We start from the raw sequence: 23,579 nt of genomic DNA, 5'->3' as shown, positions 1-23,579 counted from the left end.
TTATTGTGATTAATGTGTTGACTGTCATCGTACAATGAAATGGATGAGATCAGGAGGAGCGGCGAGACAGAAAGGACAGCGGACAATCAAAGAAAGTAATCCTGAAGAACACAGAATCAGTAAAAGTCCAAGAAAGATGCTTTTATTAGAGTGTGTTTGTGTTTGGGTGTGGGGTGTGTTGCAATCTTTAAAGATTAAGTTGAAGGGAAAATGTGAGCACCTGTAGGAAAACTGTGCCCCATGCCTACACAGATTTTGGAGACAGAAGAAATTGGCGACGCAGATGGAGAGGTGGTAAATTGAAGCCAATTTGTGGAAATTGAATGTGAGAGGAAGCAGTATATGTCAAATGATGACTGTCACAGCAGTATATGTCAAATGATGACTGTCACATTTTTGCCGCTGCAAAAATGCGGGGCGCAAAAAAAGAGCAAAAAAAACCCAAGAAGCGTTCAGTAACGCGATAGCAGCAGGCAAAACGCTTCACTCTCATTTAAAATAAAAACAAGAAGCCGTCCCAGGCTACTAAACACACTCCATTTGCTTGGGGCTTAATGCTAGAAACATGCTAAAAATGACAGTGTAGCAGGTACATTAGTTAGCGTTTCAATGTCAGTTTAGCATGATAACATGCTAACACTTTTCAACTAGCAGAAAACACAAAGTCCGATTGTGACTGATGGGAACGCCATTTGTTTGTTGGTATTTGGTGACAGCTGAGAAAGTGATCATTTGACCTGATGACGGCCTTTGAGGAAAACTTCAGTGATCACCAAAGTGATTACAGTTCATCCTTAGGGGGACAGGAAATGTGTGTGAGCAAAATTTCAAGTTAATCCATCCAAAACTTGTGACATTTCACTAAAAAAAACAAAAATGTCAACCTTGTGGAGCTAGAGAAAATGTCAGGGGATCATCAAAGCCAGTTTCTATCCTGCAAAGAGTATGAATGTCGTCATAACGTCACCAATTTGTGTCAAGATATTTCAGTCTGGACCTAAATGGTAGCAAATAAAAGCTGGGCTAAAATGTACACACACACACACACACTTGCATTTTGCTGCACTATGATAAAATATACCTATATTGTATAGTCTGAAAATGTTCATGTTAAAAAAAACACACAAATGAATGAGGACCTGACATGAGGACTTGCTTAGGGACTCAAATAGATTTGGATGTTCTAAAGCTTCTACACCTTTAAAGATTTTACTCTTAACTTTTGATAACTAACTCTGTTTCCTCTCTGCTGTGTCCAGGCGCCAGGCAGAGTGTGCCAAAACAGCCCGTATCCAGATGGCACTGCCAACGGGCAAACCTGGTGGAGGCACTGCCAACAACCTGTATGAAGAGCTTGGTGACAACGCCATGTAAGTGAAGTGTGAAAGTGGCATTTACATTGATGAGCCAAAGCAGAGGCATTAGCCTACATTTCCATGGCTGTTAAAACTCCAGCCTTTGGCGGTGAGCCTTTTCCTGCTGTGAGAGCTTTGTGGTGTCCACACATGCAGTCAGTCCCATAATGTTACATATATCATACATATATTTTATATATTGATATTATACAAATTGGGACAGGACCATTGAGCACACTCAGAACCAAATGCTAAGGTGCTAGAGGACCAGAGAGATTTTCCTAAAAGCTAGCTTTTGATGTTTTCGACACCTGTGCTATGTCGTGTAACATGCTTGAGAAATGTAGGTTGGTGTTGTCAGGATACTGAAACTGTGATACAATACTTTGGAAAATATTAATATTTGATATGATTTTTATAATAAGGAAGAATTGACACGTTGAGGGCCACAGAGTGTGATTTTAGATAGTATGCTGGTGTTGCAGTAGCAAAAGAGGTGAAATAATAATAATAATATCTTAGATTTAAATAGTGCCTTTCATGATACCCAAGAAGGCTTTACACGGTAGAATAAAATAATAACACAAAACGAACAACAAACAGAACAGAGTTACGCAATGAGTGACTGGCAGGGAGGCAGAGTTAAGTGAGGTTATAGGCTGTGGTGTACAGATGGTGTTTGAGGAGCTTTTTGAACATGTCCAGAGATGAGGCGTTGCAGATAACCACTCGACATAACATAACAGCTTCAGCGTCTAGTGTGACATTTAAAATCTGCATCCTCCAGTGCTTTCTAAACAATAACAATGGCATAACATGGCAAAAACAATCATGTACCGGTCCTGCTATATGGTGGTTTATCTTGTCATCTGCTCACAGAATATGGAGCTCCTTGACCTCATTGTTTTCCCAATTTGGGCAGATATTCGGCTACTGTTCTTCTTATTTCACTTAGCTGCTAACTGCCATTAGCTGCTTTTTAAATCTCCTGACGGCAGATCGTACACATGGCCGAAACCAAACCAACCCATGTGAGTTGAAGCCCAAACCCAGCCCGTCCTAGATCATTAAGTAAATCACTGAGCCCAAGCCCAACCAAGCCCATCCCCCACAAAAAGGCACTAGTCTGCTTCTAACGTCAGGGACACACCGGCTGTGTGGCAGCACAAGCCAGGCGCAACGCCAGCTGAAAATGGACCACCTTGGTGGAACGCTGACTCTTCACGCTGTATTTCCCCGCCAGAGGAGCTGCCTGCTCTGGACGGGAGGAAGCACATAGAGTGATCTGAAGTTTTTTTCAGAACGGTCAGGCAGAAAGACGGTGCAACATTTCTATCTTGAACAGGCACCATAGAAGAGGCTGCAAACTCCTTCACCTCTTTGTTTACTTGAGTGATGTAATTTATTTCACTGCTTGTGAAAGTGTGCACCTTGTAAGCAAACAAAACTGCTCTAATGGGGGAAGTAGACTCTGCTGGTTCTTTCTAGGTCACTGATGGATGTGCATCCACATCATCGACAGACCAGCCTTGTTCAACAACCGTATTTTAATGCTTGCCAACATAGGCCAGCAATTAAACTAATTGCTCATAACTTGAGCCAGTTTCCTGTCAAATATAAATGATAAGACGACTGTGCTCACACAAAACGGCAGCACGTATCAGCCTGTGAAGACTGCTCTTCAACATCATCAACTGTCTTTGAAGTCTGATTGAAGAATGCTGAGATTTTTCTTGATCCCCCAGTGACAGCAACTCAAACACATCCACTCACTGAAATAAAACTTGATTCATCACACTTGAGTTGCTTTGTTGAACTTTCCTAAATCACTCCTGAGCTTGAAGCCCTTGTAAGGATTTATCGGCTGAGTGAAAACGTCTCTAAGAACAGCATCAAACTGTTGTGAAAGGGGCCTAATGTGGCTTTATGGTGGTCTGGGGACATTTTTTTCGCCTTAATTTCACTTTTTGCACCAGTCAAAGAAACTGACATTATTTCGAGATGACATTATGCAGAGCCTTGTAACCCCACATCAAACAAGCGCCATACAAAGCTCTATTTTGAATGCATTAACAGTCGCAGATAAACCCTGCAATTTTATCTTCACAAAGTTCAGCGGCATGCAGCTCTTTCCTTGTCAGTTCTCTTGTTGTAATGCATACCAATGTCCTCGCTATACAAAAAATAAAATGAAGGTCAACAATCTGTTCACAGAACAATATTCACTTTGAGTACAGCCTCTTCAGTTCACTTCAAGATTTTCATCAATTGATGTCTTTCAATGCAACTATAAAAAAAAGTTCTCCAAATGTATCCTCTAAAATGAGCTTTTTGTTGATCAGCTTTTGCAGCAGTTTATTAAATGCAAGCAAGCAATAATTATGACGTGAACCATAGCCAACACATTGAGACAATGTAAATAAGCTTTTTTAAGATTAAGGTGAAACTACTTTTTGTTATTTTTGTCTTACATCTCAACTGCTAACAGAACTGAAGGACATTATCGCCCACCTACTCTTTACCACCTGAAAAAGACACTTTGTTTCTCTGCAGTTTAGTCATATTCTCTTCACCGCTTGGTGTAGCTCCCCTGGTTCTGTGCATCTTTAGTAAATGTATCCTCTTGCCAATTTCCGCTGGTTTGACAAGTGTTGGTTTGGTTAAACAAGAGTCTAATAGTGACTGTACTTAGAGACACCGTATTAACTTTTATCTGAAAGTTTTAACAACCTCACAAAAACACACTCACTCAAGGCAACACACAGTTAGTTCATTTGTAATTCCTTACTGGAGCGTTAAGAAGAAGTTGAGAGGAACTCTTATCAGCATTACATGCATCACCGGTTTCCTGTCTGTCCTTGATATGCTTCCCCACTCCTATTAACATGAGAGCAATTCATATGCAAGATGGTAGGAACTATCTCCAAATGACAACAAGGGATTTCCAACAGTGTGTGTGTGTGTGTGTGTGTGTGTGTGTGTGTGTGTGTGTGTGTGTGTGTGTGTGTGTGTGTGTGTGTGTGTGTGTGTGTGTGCGCAACTAACCAGCCCAAATGATCTTCTGAAAAATGTGTGCGGAAATGAACTTGGATATGAGATAATTGAAATAAATGCAGCCTGTAATTTATAAAGACCACCCTGGGCGATAATTAATTCTATTGATAAGCTGCAGAGCATGTTTAATTGTGGTGAGGAATTTGTTTGTGTGTGTGTGTGTGTGTGTTAGTAAGTTTGTGAGTTTTTGTGCGATAGTGTGTGTGTGTGTGTGTGTGTGTGTGTGTGTGTGTGTGTGTTCTGTATCACTGCAATTGTGTAGAGGCTACATAATCCCTAAAGAGTATAAAACCTGGAAAAGTGCAAAAGTTTGCACGTTCATAATTAAGGTCCATTATCAAACTGCTCAGCTGACTGATTTTAGAGACATTTTTTTCCTTTTAATTACCTTTGGCTCTTCTCTCGACAGACTCGGGTTTTAATGTCTGTTTTCAATTACCTGTAAGAAATTAAGTGTTCTGTAACTTATTATTAGCAGCACCTTAAATGAAGCATGCTTTTTAAAGATAAATTAAAAGTCATGTTATTTGGCAGTGCAGCAAATGTTAGTTGTATCACACACATAGAAATGATTGTGTATGATATATTTTTTGTTTTGACAATTTGTTCACCGTAACAACTAGAGCTGAGGCCAGGCTGATTTGGCCAATGTGTTGTTTTTGTTGTTGTTTTTCTTCACAATTATCTTTAACTACCACTCAATTCAAAATATCAGAAAACAGCTTAACATTTTCAGCAAATTACATAAAATACAAAAAAAAGCCTAATCGTTCACAATTTTAGTGAAATTATTTTGCTATTTTTTTAATGGGCAACAGTTTTTTAAATTAGTCCAGCATTGAGTGACAGGGCTGCAACTGGCAGGTGGGAAACAGGCTACAATTTAACTACCTGGGGCATTTGTGCACCCTCAATTTACAACAGCTAAAAGTGCTTGTTTTTGCCACTCACGGGCTCAGATTATTATTTTGACTGTCAGCAACATTATGAAAAGGATCCCTACAGAGACCTTTTGCACAAGAGTAACATCCTTTTTATGAAACCCCAGCCAGCCCTGAAATTGCTATCGCCAAACTCACCAGACTCCATTTAAATAAACAGTAATTTTATCATTGTAAAACACACTTCATTGAAAAGTCAATACAACCAAATTAAAACTCACAAAACTATCTTGGTCTTCTATCTTTCCACTAATCACAAACATTGGTTTGTTGAAATAAACCCATAATTCATTCAGTGAGATGCAAAAATATACCGGATCTGTATTCTCTAGAGTCTGGTGGATTTAGTGAAAGCGATTTTGAGGCTTTTTGCAGCCAAACATAAAGGATCTTACACTTAAATGAAAAAGGTCTGTTTCTATAGGGTCCTTTCCACAATGTTGTGTGACACTTTTAACAATCCAAGCTTGTGGCTGTGGAAAAAACAAATACTCTTAGTAGACAAACTGATAGTGCAAGGTTGCACAAAGTGATTACACTGCAGCCTTTTGTCACAATTTGAAAAACTGTTGTTTCCATTAGTCACTTTGACTCAAAAACAAAGGAAAATAGGGGCCAGGTTGAGAAATATTAAAGTCACCCTTAAACATTACCTGGTAATATTCACAGATATATGCTAGGAAAGCTTTCCTTTGAAAAGCCACTAAAAGAAAGGAAAATAGTGAGTATGTCATAATTTGGTTAAAAATTAAAAAAAAAAAAAAATGATTTGATGTGATGAATATCCTTAACAAGTTGACATCATCCTCAAATTCTGTGTGTTATAAAATGATTCTGACTTCTGCATTTTGCAGTCTCTAATAATCTAACTGGTTTTCCTAAATTGAATACATGTGTTTGAAATGGAATATTACTCTTTATATATCTGATCCAAAGATATACCGTATGAGACAAATTACACTGTTTTCTGCTCTTAATCTTAAAGCATAATGACAACCATAGAGGTATGACAAATACATTAGGGGTTAAAAATTTTATTCTCCAAACAGGCTCTGAGAGACTTCTGAGAAATATTCTTCTCTTAAAAACTGTTACAGTGTTTGTGTATGTTCTTTTCACACTATAGTACTTCATAAACCTTTTCTACAGGCTATTTTCTTTAATTCTATGTTGTCATTTCATAACTTTTTCTCTTCTCTTGTTGACTGATGCACTTATCTGTCCATCTTCTTGCTCTCATTCCTCCACCTTCTATCCATGACTGACAGACAAAAGTGAGTAAGATGCTTAAAATTGCTTCACATCTGTGACTAGTTTGATACTACGCTGTGACTGTGTCCTTGCCATAGCTTTGTGTTTCTGTCCATGCTTGTCAGCCTTGCTTTTGTTGTTGTTTTAAGCACAGGGTAGTTGGACCACGTTAGATTTGAGAGCAAAGTTAGCTGAAGATCGATTGTATCTGAATGAGAATGAAAGAATGAGAACTCTTGCAAAGTTGCGTCAGTATCCTCAGCAAAGTAGTAGCCAGCCACGTGCCATGAAGTACCAAGAGCCTGCAGATTTTCAACAAAGTCATAAGAGATTTCACAAATTATAGTGCACCTTCCGCCAGAGATGATATAATCAGTCTTTTGTTGGAAGGAAATCTGCATACTCTCAGAACTTCATGACACACACTTGTCTTTCCCTGCCCCAACAGATCTGACATTGTTTATAGTTGTGATGCAGTAGCAGCTTTGTAGCGCACCACTTTTGGCGCACATATTATCTATTTGCATTCTTTTTGTTTGTGTTTCAAGACTATTTTTTTAGCACTCAATCCTTTTCCCCGCTGATAAAGAAAAAAAAGGCACAAAAAGAAAATGCTGCTACCTCTTTCAAGATCCCTCCTCCATTCCCTCTCATCTCTGTCCTCATTTATCTCTTAATGTGAAGTCTCTTTTCATTTCATTGATCAAACAGCTGTGACAGACGTTTTATTGTTTTATCTTTCTTTCGACCATTCTTTATGTATCCTGTTGTCTCTCCCCTTTATGAAACATTTCATTAAACCATTCATTGCATTACTGCTCTTTCATTTACATTTTATTCATTCCCTATCTCCTTTTTCCATTTCATTTAGCTTCGATTTATATATTGCATCCTTCCAATTCACTGTACCCTCCTCTCCTATATGTTTCATCCATGATTCTTTTATTATCTCTCCCTTCATTCCATCTTCTTTTTTCTCACATTTTCTTTTATGCATGCACCAGTCGGTCAAACCACAGTGGTGGCAGTGGTGGTGGGAGTTTGGATGAAAGCGACCGCCAACGTCTTATCTCAGATTTTGCCACACGAGCAATCGCAGCCCATCGTCAGTGCATTGCTAACGGAGGAGTGCTCCACAACCTGCCCAAGTCTGAGTCCAACATCACATTTCTTTCTGATGAGAACCCCCTGACTATCAAAAATCCCATCTACCATGAGGACGGGACTCTGAGCAGCCCAGAGACTCTTGGAAGAAGCCAGAGGAGACGAGACCTTCTTGGGAATTTCTCCCCTTCCAGGAAAGGCCTTCGAGAGGCCTGGCTGAGGCTTAGCTCCCCTGGGGGAGACGTGGGGTTCGGTGGGTACAGCGGCAGTGATAGTGGATGGGGATCTGGGGGCGGACACAGCTGGACTCTTCCATCACGGTTTCATCGAAGAGAGATGTATGACGCTTTGAGACGACAAGTTGTTATGGATCCTGTTCAGTGGGAGTTGGAGCTTCTAAAGGCCGAATTCAAGGAGAGTAAAGATGCTGGTCTGGATTCAGGATTCGACCGTGGGTTGGATTCTGATTTAATGGGAAGCCCGAGTCTGGAACCCAAGCTGACGGTCAAAGAGCAGGCCAGACAGTTTGAGCAACAGGCGCTTCAGGAAATGAAGCAAAGGCAAAGAGATTCACGAGGATCTTTGTCACCTGATATGTTACTTTCCATTTTCCCAGAGTCTCCTCAGCATCACAAGCCCACCCACAATGCTCCACCCACTCCCATCAAAGACGGTCCCCCGAGTATCATCGTCACCCACAGTGATGGAGGAACGCCTCCACCAAGTCACAAGCCAACTCCTCCTGTGCTGCGGCGCTTCGGGGCAAATTTAACAGGAAATCAGAGTACGGAAGAAAGACTTCAGGTCCATTTAGATGTTATTCCTGATCCCCCATCAACCCCTCCGCCACCACCTCCAACCTCACCACCTCCATCCCCACCACCTCCACCTCCACCGCCCACATCTGCTCCTCCTCCTCCATCATCTCCTCCTCCACACTGCCCTTCCTCCCCTCCACCTCCTGCTTCATCTCACTCCAACCATACAGAAATACAGGCTCATCCTCCTCCTCATCTACCACCTCCTCCCCCACCCCCACCGCTCCCTCCCCCTTTGTCGCCCTCCCTCTTGCGTCCTTCCACCTTCGTCCTCCCATCAATATCAGAGGCGCCAACCCTGCGGCCCGTGTCTCTCAGGCCACCACCGCCACCCCTCCCTGTGGAGCCTGAACCTCCTCGAAAAGAGCTGAAAGGAATCTTAAAGAACATCCAAAACATCGCGGAAATCGAGAAATCAGTGGCCAATATGTTCAGCCAGATAGATCAGAAACAGATCCCACTGAAAAAGGTCATGAAGAGCCGAGCCTCCATGGATTCTCTTGATTCTCTAGACTCCTTGGATGCTTTAGCAGTAGCAGCAGGAGGAGGAGAGGACGGAGGAGAGGGAGGTAAAGAGGGAGCAGGGGGAGGAGGAGGAGGAGAGGATCCCCCTCCTCCACCTCCACTGCCACAGATTCAGCCCAACCCAAACATGAACTCCATCGTGGAAGAACTTGAGAAACGATTCCCCTCTCAGTCTACAATGCTCTAGCCTTTGCCTTTAAGATATTGAAAGCACACAGAGGGGAATTTCTTAACATTGTTGCGTTGTTGTGGCAGAGCTGTCAAGGGACTGATGCTGAAAATAGCTCAGTGGGATGCTGTGATGATTCGGTGATTCTTTACTGCACACAGCTGTGCTCTTCCAACATAACTTCCTGTTTTCTACATCAGGAAAGAAAAAGAACTAATATGAAGTCTCGGTAAAGAAAAATGTTTCTCCTCTCATATGATGCTACTTGTTGTGAAGAGAAAAGAAGAGCAGGAAGGTGAAACAGCACGAAACGTGGCATCCTGCATAGCCCTAATGTATAGAGAATCCCAGGAATAAGTCCTAAAACCTGAAAAGCATTTCAGCACCCCTGGTTCCCTCGGCTCAATGGGTTTTTTGAATGGTTTTTTGGTTAGAAGCCTGAAAAAAGGTCTGTCGTTAACTTTCATGTTTTGTTCTATGACATAAAATATATCAGTAAATACCCCCTCACAAACTTTGAAGCTTTTGCGTGTCTTAAAAAAGACAGTCGCTAACAATTGACTAAAAGACACTTCCTAATGTCTTCATCCAGGGCCAGGCTGAACAGCTTTACAGTCTCATAACAGTGGCAACATGAACGTAGTGTAGTTGGTGTTAGCCTAGCTTTTTACTTCTGGTGATTACATTTAGACTTCTAAAATCCTAAAAGTGGTGTTCATTAGTGAAGATCATCTTACTAAACAAAACCTGAAAGTATCATAAATATTTATTAATCACAGAGCTTATTTTCTGCAGTAATCCAAAATCCCTTGGAAAAATCCCATAAGCTTTTGACAAGGGAACCAGGGCAACAATAGCCCAATAAGACCATCCTGATCACATGAGCACAACATTTAGTTTCTCTCTCTGTCTCAGTCTGGACTTTCTGCCAACCCAAACCATTTCGCTTTGACAGACATTTAGCATTAGTTTTTGCTCCGCTACAATACATTGTCTGTTTGACTGTAATGGTCTATAAAGTACAATTTATATATATTTACCCTTTGTATGTGATGTGCACCTCATCTACAACAATCCCCATGAGGTTTTTGTTATGCACTGGTTTTGCCAGTATAATCTCTTTCTCATTCAGCATCCAGCTGACTCTGGACTACAGAATACCAGCTGGTAGCGTCCTTGTTGTCTGTTCAAAGCATTGTGAACGCCGGGCTGCTTGGCCATGATTCCCAGCTTTGCAGCCCCTTGTATTGCTCTTCCATTATTTTCCTCTGAAAAACTCTGCAAGTGCATCCTCTTGTCATTTTTTAATTGTTGTTTGACTCTGTTATTGATCTAAACTCACTTATCGCTGTGTTTCCTCTACTATTGCTAAAGTTAGCACTTGTTGCTGCACGAGTTACCACCAACTATAATGCAGTCCCTATGTTTTTTAGCCACAGTGGGGATCCCTGATTGGCCCGACTAGACTGTGGAGGACTGAAATCATTTGGGATGGCAGAAAGTCCAGACTAAGAAAGGGAGAGAAACAGAATGTTGAGCACATGTCATCAGGCTGGTCTTACCAGGCTAGGGTGACGTTAGCTTCTGGGTTGGCCTACAGAGAAAACATCCCTTGGGCACTCTATTCAGTAATGTAGCCTAATAGCAGACAAAGGCTTCCTACATTGTTTCTGTAGAAGAAGAGAGGACGATTACAGGAGTGGTGAAGGACGAGGATGAAATGATAATCAGGTCAAGTCCATTTTTTTTCATTTGTGTTCCTATTTCAGTGAAGCTGAACTACTGGGAGGAATTCAAGTGGTATTTGTTTGGAGGGCTAACTCATTATCTGCCGCTGCCATATTTCTAGTTTTCCCACAAACGACATTTCTAGGACTTGTTTTTTTAATTAACGCTGAGGAAATTGGCTTAAATAGCTGCAGATGGGAGCTGTGAAATCAAGTGATTAGAAGTGGCAAAATGTCTCCTGGTTAACTTTCAATTTGACTGCATTCATTACCATTATACATCCACACCAAGTGATTGACACTCTTGTCAACAACAAATTATAATCAGTCAAAGCGACATGATTGCTGATGGGCCCTCTTGCTGTTGTGAGAAGCTAATTTTGGGGTGTAACACACACCCTCTGGACATTGCAACTAGTTGATTCTAGATGTAGTGGGTTTGAAAAGGGAGAAGAAAACAATGTTAAGCCTGCCAACTTGGACTGAACTTTGCTGGACATGGATTCTTTGTATTTTTTTTAGCCTGGATAGTATTTCTCTGTTACAACCAGTGACATGATCAGTGTCACATTCTGTCTCAACTTCATCCATCTGACTGTAACATAGTTACCTAATGCTGTAGGATCACAGATTTTGTTCTGTGTGCAGGTACATAATCCATCTGTCTGTCCTGTCAGTAGGTTGCTGTTTTCAAATGTATTTCTATCTTTGTTTACTTTGAGTCAGGGCACAATTATGTCTCTTTTTTAACCCTATCTCCTAGAAATTGCATGTAAAATTTACCAAAGTCTTTTTCCAAGTAGTACTGAATAGTAGTACTAAATTTTTCTACGAAGTGTGTAACTTTGACTACAGAGACCTGGGTTTGCATCCCAAGTATAATATCTATAGACAGATTACTGCATATGTATGCAGAATCTCTACGCATTGGTACAAGTCTTTGGTATCAGAAGCGTTGTGGTTGCCATTTTTTCTTCTGTTAGTGGTCCAAGTAAGGATCGACCAGTCATCTTTGAGTAAGCTTTGGTTGGCTGCAGGTAGTCAGTCCGTGTTGAGAGCAAAAGAGGCCAAACTCATTGGGCAAAATGCAATCTTGAAACCCATCAGCTATGTTGGGCTTTTTACTTGCTTTTTTGTCTCTGTGCCACCAGTGGTGTCCAAAAGCATTATGTTTTTAGGTCATATGTACGTCTGTCTGTCAGTTCTATTCTCGTGAATGCAATATCTCAAGAACATCTTGAGGGAATTTCTTAAAATTTGGCACAAACATCCTCGTGGACCCAACAATGAACTGGTGAGATTTTGGTGGTTATAGGTCACTGTGATCTCACAAAACTCACAAGTTCATACCCTGATAATTACAAACCTTCTTGCAAATGTCTCATAGGACAAAACAATAACATGATGGCATATATTGAAGAAATCAAAGATGAACTTCACTGTGACATCATAAACAGCAAAATAACACTTTTCTCGCTATTACTCAACGTCATAACTCAGGAACAGAAGGGGAGACAGAGACTGAGTTGGTGACACTGATCTTGAAACTGTGCTGATTGTATTGATCTTCTGTGCTGCCAGGTTGAAGACGTGTGTGAAGCATTCATGTTTTGGAATGTGTAGCTTCTTTGCAGCAACATTCATATGTGAAACATTGTCTAGCATCATGGCTACATACAAACCTGGACAGACATGGATGTAAACTGTAAATCCGCCTGCTACACTGGATCTTCCTAAAAATTGGCCGTTGCCCTCATAGGCTTATCTGTGTCATACCAATAGCCAATGGGTTCCAAGATTGTAATTAGTTCTAAGTCCTGTCTGTAGTAACGTTTTGGCAAATCAGTGCAGACTTTTTTGTTTTTAACCCATGGCCAACAATGGAAAACAAATTTAATATGTTGTCAAATTATTTAACTGATGCATTGAGAACAGAATCAACATTTTTGTGACTTTTCCACTCGATATGTTTTTCCAACATTTCATTATATTGATAAAATTCTGCCAGCTTTATGTTTTGTTCAAAACATTCAAACAGGGCTTTGGAACAGGGGTTTGAAACCCTGTTTCAACAGGGGTTGAAACAGGGTTGTCTTTTCAAATCAAAGCTCAAATCAAATCAAAGCTTAATTACAGCAACATTTGTTTGAAATTAACTTCAAACTGCAAATGCAGACATGGTGAAATTGAAACATACATTAAGTGGCCGTTATCTTTGTCTTTTTGTGTCCGTTCTGCTTTTATCAAATACTCAATTACTTGATAGTTTGTATTCATGTTTTAGGGAGGTGCATTGATACCATAGGACAATGTCTAAAACATTGATGTGAAGTGATATTTTTATTTCTAAAACGTGCTACATTTTTATGAACTTTTTCTATAGGGTTGTGTTTCTTCTTTTACCCAAGGTTTCCTTGATCAAAATCATTTGGAAAATAATTGATATGAAATTTTAAAAAATATGTTTTTTTTCTCAATAAAATATGTGGTGCTGACAAAAAGTATCAAAGACAATTTTGAGTCCCCAGTCTTGTGTCACTTTAATTGTAGCACTTGTGGTACAGTAACCAACATAGAAACCCCAGTCAAATACATAAGAGGTGAAGTAGAGTGCTATGGGTAACTGCACAGTGGAATATTAACAATAACATAACAATAACAGCAGCTGTGCAGTTGTTTCTTTTGGTGAAATTATCCTGAAAAAGTATGCAGTTACACAGTATACAGTTTACACAGACACATCAGGCCAAAATGAAACTAACCACTGGATTTACACATCTGTTAATGTTTCCACTGATTGAAAGGGGTTCATTGCCAAACAAATATTTTACTACTTTTACAACTTCATAACAAACATACATGACGTAAGGCATAAATCAGACGTCTTGGCAAAAACATTTTTAGCTCAACAAAATGTTTGCCAGCATCATTTCATTGATAATTTTTTGTGTTAATTTGGTTAACGAAAATTCTGATTATTTTTTTCATGACAAAGATAAGACATTGACAAGCTAAAAAAAAAATTTACCACAGGAAATATTAATTTTGTTTTAGTTGATGGGATGAAATGGGACTAAAATGTTAACGGTGGTCTGTTGGACGTTATGAGCGGTGGGATGCCTCTGTGTTGGTAAACAGCAGTAAATAGTTGACGCCTGTCTCTTTAGCCCAACAAACACTGGAGCAGCGCCTGATGCAAGTTTATAAGTTTATAAGCAACCATATTTGTCGGACTGTGGATGGTGGAGTTGTTGAATGGATTTGTGGAGTTTGCTAGTTGCAGCGACGGCTGTTAGCTTGACAGGCAGGTACGAGGCTTCGGGTATTTGTGAGTGTTGCTGTGCTGTAAATAAACAGTCTGAATTCAGTGCAGTTTTCTCTGACAGAACTGAAAGTCCAGTACTAATCACCGGCTCTGGGACAGGGGAAAAGTTTGAATCTTCGGACTAACATGTTGCAGATTTATGAAGAATCCAGGCTGAGTTTACAGTGAGCCGGGGTACAGATAGTTGTCTGAAAGTTTGAGATTTTGAGTTTTTTTAGCATATAAATCATCCTTTAAACTTGTCAAAAACTCTACTGGAAAAGAACAACTTTGTCAATATGTAGAAATGATTTGTAGTTGTAGAAGAAATTTGGTCTAAATTAAATTTTAACAGTTGATACAACCTGTCACCATGATTTCTATGTCCGATTCCTGGATTTGCCTATATAAATCAATTAAATGAGAAAGAAACATTTTGACTTAAAGTAATTACTAAAAGTAGACTAAAATGTCAGAGTGCTTCCTCATCTTAAAGTATGAAAGATAGAAATGGCTAAATGTGACATAAACTAATAAGCATTTTTGTCTGGAGACAGTGGCGCCCACAGAATCTTTTTTATATGGGGGGCCAGATGGGGCCACTGAAAAGTACTGAAAAACCATAAGCCACAACTGAATTTCATGAATTTTACTATGCTGGTGTAGTGTAGGCTAGCTGAAAACTATTTCATTGTAAGAGTTAAGGAATCGCATACTGATACAGTTAATGTTTGAGTTCCAAAGCAATCGTCTTTTAATGTGTTATGTATCTGTATATACAAATGCTTCAGTTAGCTGGGTGCTCTTTTCTTTATACAAAAGACAAAAAATGATAAAATAAAGCCAAATATACAGCTTTAATTTGAAGTACATGGATTGCAAGCAAGAAAACATATAGTGAGAACAAGCCTAATCAAGTTTTAAAACACCAGAAAGAGGCCTACAATTATTTTTTTGTAGGTGGTGTAGGTGTAACCACTCCTTGGGGTGCCCCTATCCTCGCCCCTAAGACTTAAGTTGCCACTGTAGAATTTTCTTCATGTTTTGATTTCTGCCTTCTCAGACAAATCTTATTACTTCAATTTATGTTGAGCTTCTCTTGGATATGCTTTTTTTCATATAAATGGTTAACTTAGATTAAAAAAAAAAAATTACCTCAATAATCAGACTCCACTGGGAGAAAATCACCGGTGATTCTTACCAGGGATGTCATCTGTAACTGCTCGGGAGATATCTCAGGCCCTTCCATTTCCTTTGATGAAATACCTGTAGCTGTTATTCAGCCAAAGAATGACACATCCGTCTCTAATTTGACCTTTGCTGTACAGTTAATCAGATATGGAAAGAAGAAGCAGTCTTTGAAGCGCTGACGTTATCTTAAAAATGTCTAAAATGGGCTTGCAAGTGTGGAATCAAAGGCTGTGGATATCGCTCTGTCAGCAGCCGATTTCACTGCCATCAGCTAAAACTGTTTCAACAAGTTGTCTCCAGACGAATATTGTCATCATGAGGTGACAGAATCACATCCGTCCCACAAGACCAACATGACACTGATGATCATATCTGGGCAATGGGATCAAATCATGATGTACATCCAAATAAAACAAACCCTGGCAGTCCTATCTGTGGTTATCGAGTGATGACATTTTGAGAGGATTTATACTGTCTCTGGTGGAATATATGGAGCTGGCGTTGGCAAACGCACACACACACGCACACACGCACACAGCCTTTGCTATTGTGCTTCTAAGCGTTTCTTTTTTTACACACACCTAATCGCCATCAAGCCATAAACCCCGTGGTGTTGAGCTGTGAATTTATAAATGACTCTCTTCATATACTGAAAACATTAACCGACAATCAAACGCAGGAACTCGGACATAAACAGGAGTGTGAACATGTGTGCTTACAGAAACACACAGCTGCATTAAACAGGTTTCAAGCGGTGCTGCTGTTTCAGCTGACTGGCTTGGAAATGTTTTATGTTAAGATTAGCTTTCAACCTCAGTATGCTGCATGTCGTCGCAGTCACAAAGACACACTCAGTGTATCTCACAGACAGATTCTGCTTTCAGTTTTTCGTTCTTATTGTGTGTTTTTGCTAGAGAACAGACATACTTTGACATCCTCAGGAATATGCATTGTGTACAACGTTCAGAAAAGCCGACTGCATTTAATTGAAACTGAATTGGGAGACAGATACAAGACTGTGAGAGAGCGGATGTTGTGTAACTGTAAAGTCGCAGGTTTGATCCGTGCTAGAGCAAAGATAATCATGGGAAATGTGGTTATTGAAGCGGCAAATAAATATTAGCAGCAAAGACAATTAAATTTCAACACTTGCGTGTTTACCAACATGTGTGTGACCTATTAAATTGCAGCTCCTTAAAAAGTAGAGGATAATTCAGATTTATTACAACTTGCATCCTATTTTAGTACTGAGAACACGGTGACATTGCAAATAGAGAAGTCAAAGCAGAAAGAAGAGCAGTCGGATGATCATACAGGTTTCAAAGAAATCCCCAGTTAACCTCAACATAGTTGGAAGAGAAAACATTGATTGAAGGTTCAAGGTTATCTCTGTTGTTCCCCTACGGGGAATTTGTTTTGCTGCCAGGTTTCACATGAAAAGATAAAAACAGAATACACAAGACAACATCAATGACACATTAACACAATAAGTCACAGAGCTGGAGCAGGAAAAGGGAAATTCATACCTTGTAGGCTGCACATGTACAAGAGTGCGTGTGTGCAAGGAACACAACCAGAAGGCTATTTGCTGTTGAGCATATCGATAGCACTCAGGGTGAAGGAGACGTGAATTCTCTTGGTCCTCCTAACAGGTGCCCTGAAACAACATCCTGAGACAAAACCTTACACTCATCCAATACTGGAGGGTCCTGGCAGTTCAAGATACTGCCTGTTATCCAAGAGCTTTGCCCGACACCTCACTGAAATATTACTGGCCACTTTTAAAAGACTTCCAAGTCGTTTCTCATCAGATTTAAATTTACAAACCAAGCAATATTACAAAAGCTTGAAACCAATTCAATAAAACATTTTTAAAATCTTCACGCTATAAGTCAACTTTGCAGTCAAAACAGGATGTCATCAAGAGCAATACCAACATTTTTGGAACTATCCACAAGGCCAGTGTCAGCACTTCACTGATCATGGGCTCTATCTTGCGCCATTGACCAAATAAAAGCTGATCTGAAGTCAGAGGCGCAGTCTGTTTCCTGCTATTTAAAGGGCAGATTATTCAGATAGCAACACGCGCCTGCATGCGTTCAGATGTTCGGATAAGTCAGGTGGAACATCACAATACAGCCCTTATCGTCGGAGCATTCTTTGTTGCATGTTGTGTGTTGCACAACTTTGATATGCGTCATGGATGTCTCTTGGACATAGGTGAGGACATATTACAGGACGGAAGTCGTGAGGCTCAACTGCGTATAACAATGCCAGTTAACCCAAATATGCCAGCGGCAACGCGCACTGAGAGATCAGCTGGCTTCTCCTGTTTCTGCTTGATTTTTACGCTGAGCTCTGTTTACCCCTCCTCCTGACATCACTGTATACTTTTCTGCATTGTAAGTCTGTTCTGGAGGTTCCAAAAAATGATGAAACCCACACCCCCACATCCTCTCATGCCTGCTTTTAACTCTGCTGCTTTTGGTGGTTATCTGCTGCTTCCGCAAATTATCTGCTTGCACACCTTCATCTCGCACACAAGTAGATCAGAAAGTGGATTTTATGGATGTTTTTTTTTCCATTGTATTGTAGAATCTCAAAATAATTGGCGACATCTATTTCTTTGTTTAATAATTTCCCAAATTCCTCTTCTTAAACTCGTCATGATGGGAATTTTAGGCAGTGGAAACTCACTTGCAGAGTAAAAATACTCAAAATTGGTTTGAACAGTGTCGCCATGTTCAATCTCACTTTGGTGAGTGTTCCCATAACTCATAAAAATGATGGCCAAAACTCCCCAAATAAACTGCAATAGTTAAATCGCTGTGTCATGTATAAAGCTGTGTGAATGGAAGCTCTATCCAAATGTTTACAAAAGGTTGAGGAAGTTTTGTCATGATGTTTAAATCTGATTAGTGTGGGTGTAGGAAAGACATTTGAACCCTAGAAATGCCAAGTTATTATACATCATTGATGCTTTATATAGATACAGTATAAAGCTGTTTGAAGCTGGAATGTGGACATTTTTCGGCCAGGGTTCAAGTCTCCTGCCACATCAAAAATACAAAGGTTTACCTTCCCTTTATTTTAGAAATGTGAAGAAAACCAGGTTATTTTGGGAATTATTTTCCACATAACATGCAACCATGATGAGAGCATGTACAAATAACATAAGAGACAGGGCTGAAATAGACAGAGAGTGAACAGGCAGGGGAAAAGGAAACAACTAATGAGCCAGTGCAAAGGGCGATGGATCTACAGTAACTCTGTGAGCGACAAAATGTGAGGAGAAAAGAGAGAAGAAGTGAGCTTTACTGGGTGTTATAGTCTGACTGTGTTCTTTAGCAGCTAATAATATGTCTCCCCTTGCGTCTCTCTGCTTCTCACTCACACTGTGAGACAACATGGAGAGGACACAGCGCGAGTCAATCATGTCAGATGTGTGTGTGCATGTTTGTGTGTGTGATGGATATCAGATAACTGTCTGTGTGGTTTTGTGTTTTTTTTTTTCTTTTCAAGAGGACATCATAATGTGCTTGTCAGTTCAACAAGGACACAGCGATAGACTTATCTTCACACACTGACACACAAACACGGATCACACAACACACAATGCTCGGCACATACCGCTGGCAGCCATAATCTGGAAAGCATACACACAATTATACACACACACAGTCATAGTGAAAAGGGCATTTCATTGTAGATCACCCAAAAATCAACCTTTTTGTCTACATAAAGCATTCATCCCTCCATTCATTTACCCATTCAACCTTTTCCATCCATGCGCTAATATGTCAGTCAATACATCCGTCCTCACCTTTATTTAACCAGATAATCTTGTCTTTTTGAAGCACACTCGCTTATTCAAAACTGCATTTTGACCCTGAATGAAAGGCTACCATTTCTCCTTGAAATGTGTCTGTGTGTTTTTTAGAGGCACAATTACATTCTCATCTGAATTTATTTAATGAGATGCTCAAGTGGTTTAACAATTTGCGTGTGTGTGTGTGTGTTTGTGCTCTAATAAGAGAAAGGAGAATTTGATATGTCCTCTAAAAGTCACCATTTGTTGTTCTGTGATACATCTTCATTTTGCCAGCTCATTACCTTGGTTTCACATGAAAATACATCCTGCTGGCAACATAGTTAAGACGCATGGACAGAGAGATTTTTGGCTGTTTTTCTTTGTTATTTATTTCTTGGTGTTTTTTTCCTTTTGGCTTTTTTTCCACCCACACTTATATTTATTTGAACCTGACATTGTTTTTCCTCATTTTTGAAGGAAGGCATTTTTGAGTCTTACTCAATCTCACTGTCTCTCTCGGGTCTTTTTTTTTTTTTTACCCTTGTCTTCCAGCCTTTTTTGAGGTGGGTTTTCTCTGAACAGAAAGTCTTAATTTCACACTACTGTAAACAGCATCAAGCTTATATTGTTAATACTGTCATCAACATGGCTGCGTGATTGATTAAATCTGATGTGTGGTGAAATGAAGGGTAGGGTCTTAATAAAGAGTTTGGCAAAAAACACTTACCATAAGAGACAGTAGACAAATAGTGTAGCTTAGCATAAGGAGCAGATGCCATGAGAGAAACATATGAATATAATAAATCAAATGTAATAGTGGTCATACACGTGGTCATTACTTCATGTGTTTAAGCCATAGCCTCCGACAGACAACAGACTGGACGTGTTTATAGGCCCTCTGATAAGTGCTTGAGAGCATCTTCTTTGGTTTGATTTTCTGTCTTTATTCGATGTCAAACGAGGCCGAGAGTAATCATGGGCCAGACTTGAGCTGATCAGAACATCAGCAAAGGCTTTTTGAGTGCCTTCATGTTTGTGAAAAAATCAGTCAGATGGAGTGAAGGCTCCCATCTCACAAGAAATGGTCAAATATTTAGAGAGAATTTCAGTTTGCTCAGAAATGCTGTAATGTTATAGTATTCTATTGGAGTCTTTTCTGATGTAGGAGCTTGGAGTCTATAAAATATATTTGCATAGCTGAAATGATGAGAAATATCATTTTAAAGATGCTCCGATTATGATAACATTATCACATTTCTGCCTCTGAAACCTATCCTGTGGACACTTGATGTAAACTCTCAGTTGACAGTATAGTTTTGATATCCTTATGGGACTATCATCAATACTTAAAACTTATAACAGATAGGGGTGCAACTAATGATTAATGTTATTATGGATTAATCTGCCCATCATGTTCCAAATTAATCGATTTGCCAATTTAATGTCAGAAAATGGTCCAACCTGCCCTGTGTAATTTCACAGACTCCAAAGTGACATCTTCACATAGTATTTTTTGTTTGTCCAAAAGTCCCAAACTATTCAGTTTCTTATTATGCATGACAAAGAAAACCATCAAATTCTCACATAACAAGCATCAAACTAACAAGTACTTGGCTTTTTTTTTTTTTTTACTTAAAAAATACTTTAATGATTCAATGATTTTTCAAAACATAATTTACTTTTGACTATGCCATGCAGTTAACAAGGTTCTTGACTATCCACCAGATCTGGCCAAGACAATTTTAAGCCCCCCCACATATATTGTTTTCTATCAAGAATTCAATATCATGGCTTGGCTTTTTTTTTGCGCACCTGACACGAAATGTCTGTTTCTAAACATAAAAGAAAAGTTAACCTATAGACCATTTTTTTAGACCCATGCCTTTCCAAAAAAATGACTGCAAATAAGTTTTTTTTGAGTCGACAACAGTGTGTTTACATGCACAGATTTGACATTATACAGACATATGTTGTTTCTTTTCTGGTAATAAATTGCCCTGTGCTCATGAATAAAACATCCCACCTATTACAGTCACAAGTAACACAGGAGGTGAAATATGGATTTATTATTGTTGTGGCTAATATTGACACACCGGTACTCCTTCTACAGTTTTCTCAACAATAGGAAGAGCTCATTTGGATTGTAAATAAGTTGTGCATATTTTGTATTTATGAGGCTACAATCTAAATATATTTACCGGAATAAAACAAAATAAACAGTAAATAACGGCAAATGGCAGTGCAGAAATGGTTTACTGTAGTTTCTCAGCTTTAGTTTTGTCTTTTAGTTTCTTGTCTCGTTCTCTGTTATATAACTCTCCCTGTCTCTAAATTTACCTCAGAATACACACAGTCCCATACATACGCTCATACACATCTCATCTTCTTGCTTTATTCTTGGAAACTGGGTTAAATTCTGCAAAATGTAATATGTATATTTCCGGCGGCCACTTCCATTTGGCTCCTGATTTAAACATCCCATTTCCTCTGCAGTATGGAGAATGCACAGCAAAGTGCTGACACATATTAAACCCCATCAGAGGGATTATGTTTAATGACAGGTTTTCCTTGGTAATGTTTCTCTCTTTGATCTTGCAGGCGTGGTTACGGACAACATGAGGTAGGTGTCTTTTTCTGCATGCATGCTTTACGCAGTAGTTGCATGTGTGGTATTTACTTTTTCTTCTTTTCTTCTGATGCTGGCCTTCATTGTGATGTTTCTATTCTTTTCTGTTTGGTGTAATTTAGATGGAGCAGCATGTAATCGGTGCTTTCAATTTTTTTATATCTGCATAATCGACTGTCTCCCACAATCCATTGATGCTGCATATTAAAATGTTAAAACACAAAGACATTGATGAAGAAAGTAAATCAATCCCTTTTGGAGATAACATACTACTGTTTATCTTTAATATTATTCCAAAACTGCTGGAAAACTTTTACCAGATGTTTGTTGCTCAACAATGGGAGTTATATCCTTTTAATACAAAGTAGCACTTGTATTGTCTACTTCTTCTGAATATCAATCCCCACACATATATTGTTTTGATGGTATATATATTTTGAAACTTGTAAATATTTAATTTGGAGCTGAAATTTTGTTCCAAAAGTCATATTCACTCTAAGAAGAAGAAAAAGTAATACCTGCTCCCACAAAATTGATTGACAACATAAAATGAAAACAATTCCAGACAGGATCTCTGCATTCTAGTGATATTGAATGAGGAACATAAAGTATTGACACACAAAAAATACACGTACAGTATTCCATTTGGGGGGAGAGCTCCTAACTCATTTTTCTTGTCATTTCGCCTCTTTTCTTTGCCTCTGGCAGACGCAACAACTTCTCCGACCTTCTCTGCTCAGACCAGAGGTACTCTGTCTCTCTTCTCTAAATACCTCTTTACCTTCTTTGTGTGTTTCTGTGTAAGTGTGTTGGTCTGTGTGAGTGCAGTCAGTGTAATCAGAGATGAAAAAGTACAATTTCACCTTCTTCACCGTTGTAGTGAAGAAGGAGCTGAGCCGGAAGGCAAATCTCTCGATTTACCAGCCCATCTACGTTCCAAGCCTCACCTATGGCCATGAGCTCTGGGTAGTGACCGAAAGAATGAGATCGTGGACACAAGCGGTCGAAATGAGTTTCTTTGCACGGTGGCTGGGCTCAGCCTTAGAGATAGGGTGAGGAGCTCGGACAGCTAGGAGGAGCTCAGAGTAGAGCCGCTGCTCCTTCGCATTGAAAGGGGCCAATTGAGGTGGTTCTGGCATCTGATCAGGATGCCTCCTGGGCGCCTCCCATTGGAGGTGTTGCAGGCACGTCCAACTGGAAGGAGGCCCCGTGGCAGACCCAGAACAGGCTGGAGGGATTACATATCTCATCTGGCCTGGGAATGCCTCGGGGTCCCCCAGGAGGAGCTGGAAAATGTTAGCTGGGGAGAGGGAAGTCTGGAATGCTCTGCTCCACCCGATGCAACCCGGCCCCGGATAAGCGGAAGGAAATGGATGGATGGAATTTCTCATGCGGGATGTGTTTTAAATAAGCATTCATGTGTGTTTGTTGGGAAAGATTTCTTTGGGTTTACAGGTGGGAACATATCTGTCTGTGTGCAGTGTGTTTGTTGCAAAGCTGCTAATAATGGTCTGCTAATCTAACAGGAGCTATCAATGGAGTCTGGCATCGATCCCGGCCAGGACTACTACACACAGGATTATTACAACTATGACCACGGGTTCGTATGCACATCACACAGTATCGCTTTTTGAATACATAGTCTATCTGCACGTTTGCTTGTCTGAAATTTACATTTGTTTACGAAAACATTCTGATATCTT

At 39.8% G+C, this 23,579-nt stretch overlaps 1 protein-coding gene across 1 annotated transcript in view; it reads left to right on the top strand.

The window, feature by feature from the left end:
• LOC121959055 (protocadherin-15-like) overlaps positions 1–23,579 on the top strand; it is a 185,179-nt gene that overhangs the window by 150,602 nt on the left and 10,998 nt on the right. The window contains exons 33-35 of the mRNA XM_042508235.1: positions 1,260–1,370; positions 21,849–21,870; positions 23,403–23,476. Of these exons, the coding sequence (XP_042364169.1) occupies positions 1,260–1,370; positions 21,849–21,870; positions 23,403–23,476 (207 nt within the window). The remainder of the gene's footprint in view (positions 1–1,259; positions 1,371–21,848; positions 21,871–23,402; positions 23,477–23,579) is intronic.

Source organism: Plectropomus leopardus, chromosome 19, assembly GCF_008729295.1.
Source record: "Plectropomus leopardus isolate mb chromosome 19, YSFRI_Pleo_2.0, whole genome shotgun sequence".
NCBI classification, from domain to species: Eukaryota; Metazoa; Chordata; class Actinopteri; order Perciformes; family Serranidae; genus Plectropomus; species Plectropomus leopardus.
The sequence above is the reverse complement of the archived record's forward strand: the minus strand, read 5'-3'. Positions and strand labels throughout refer to the sequence as shown.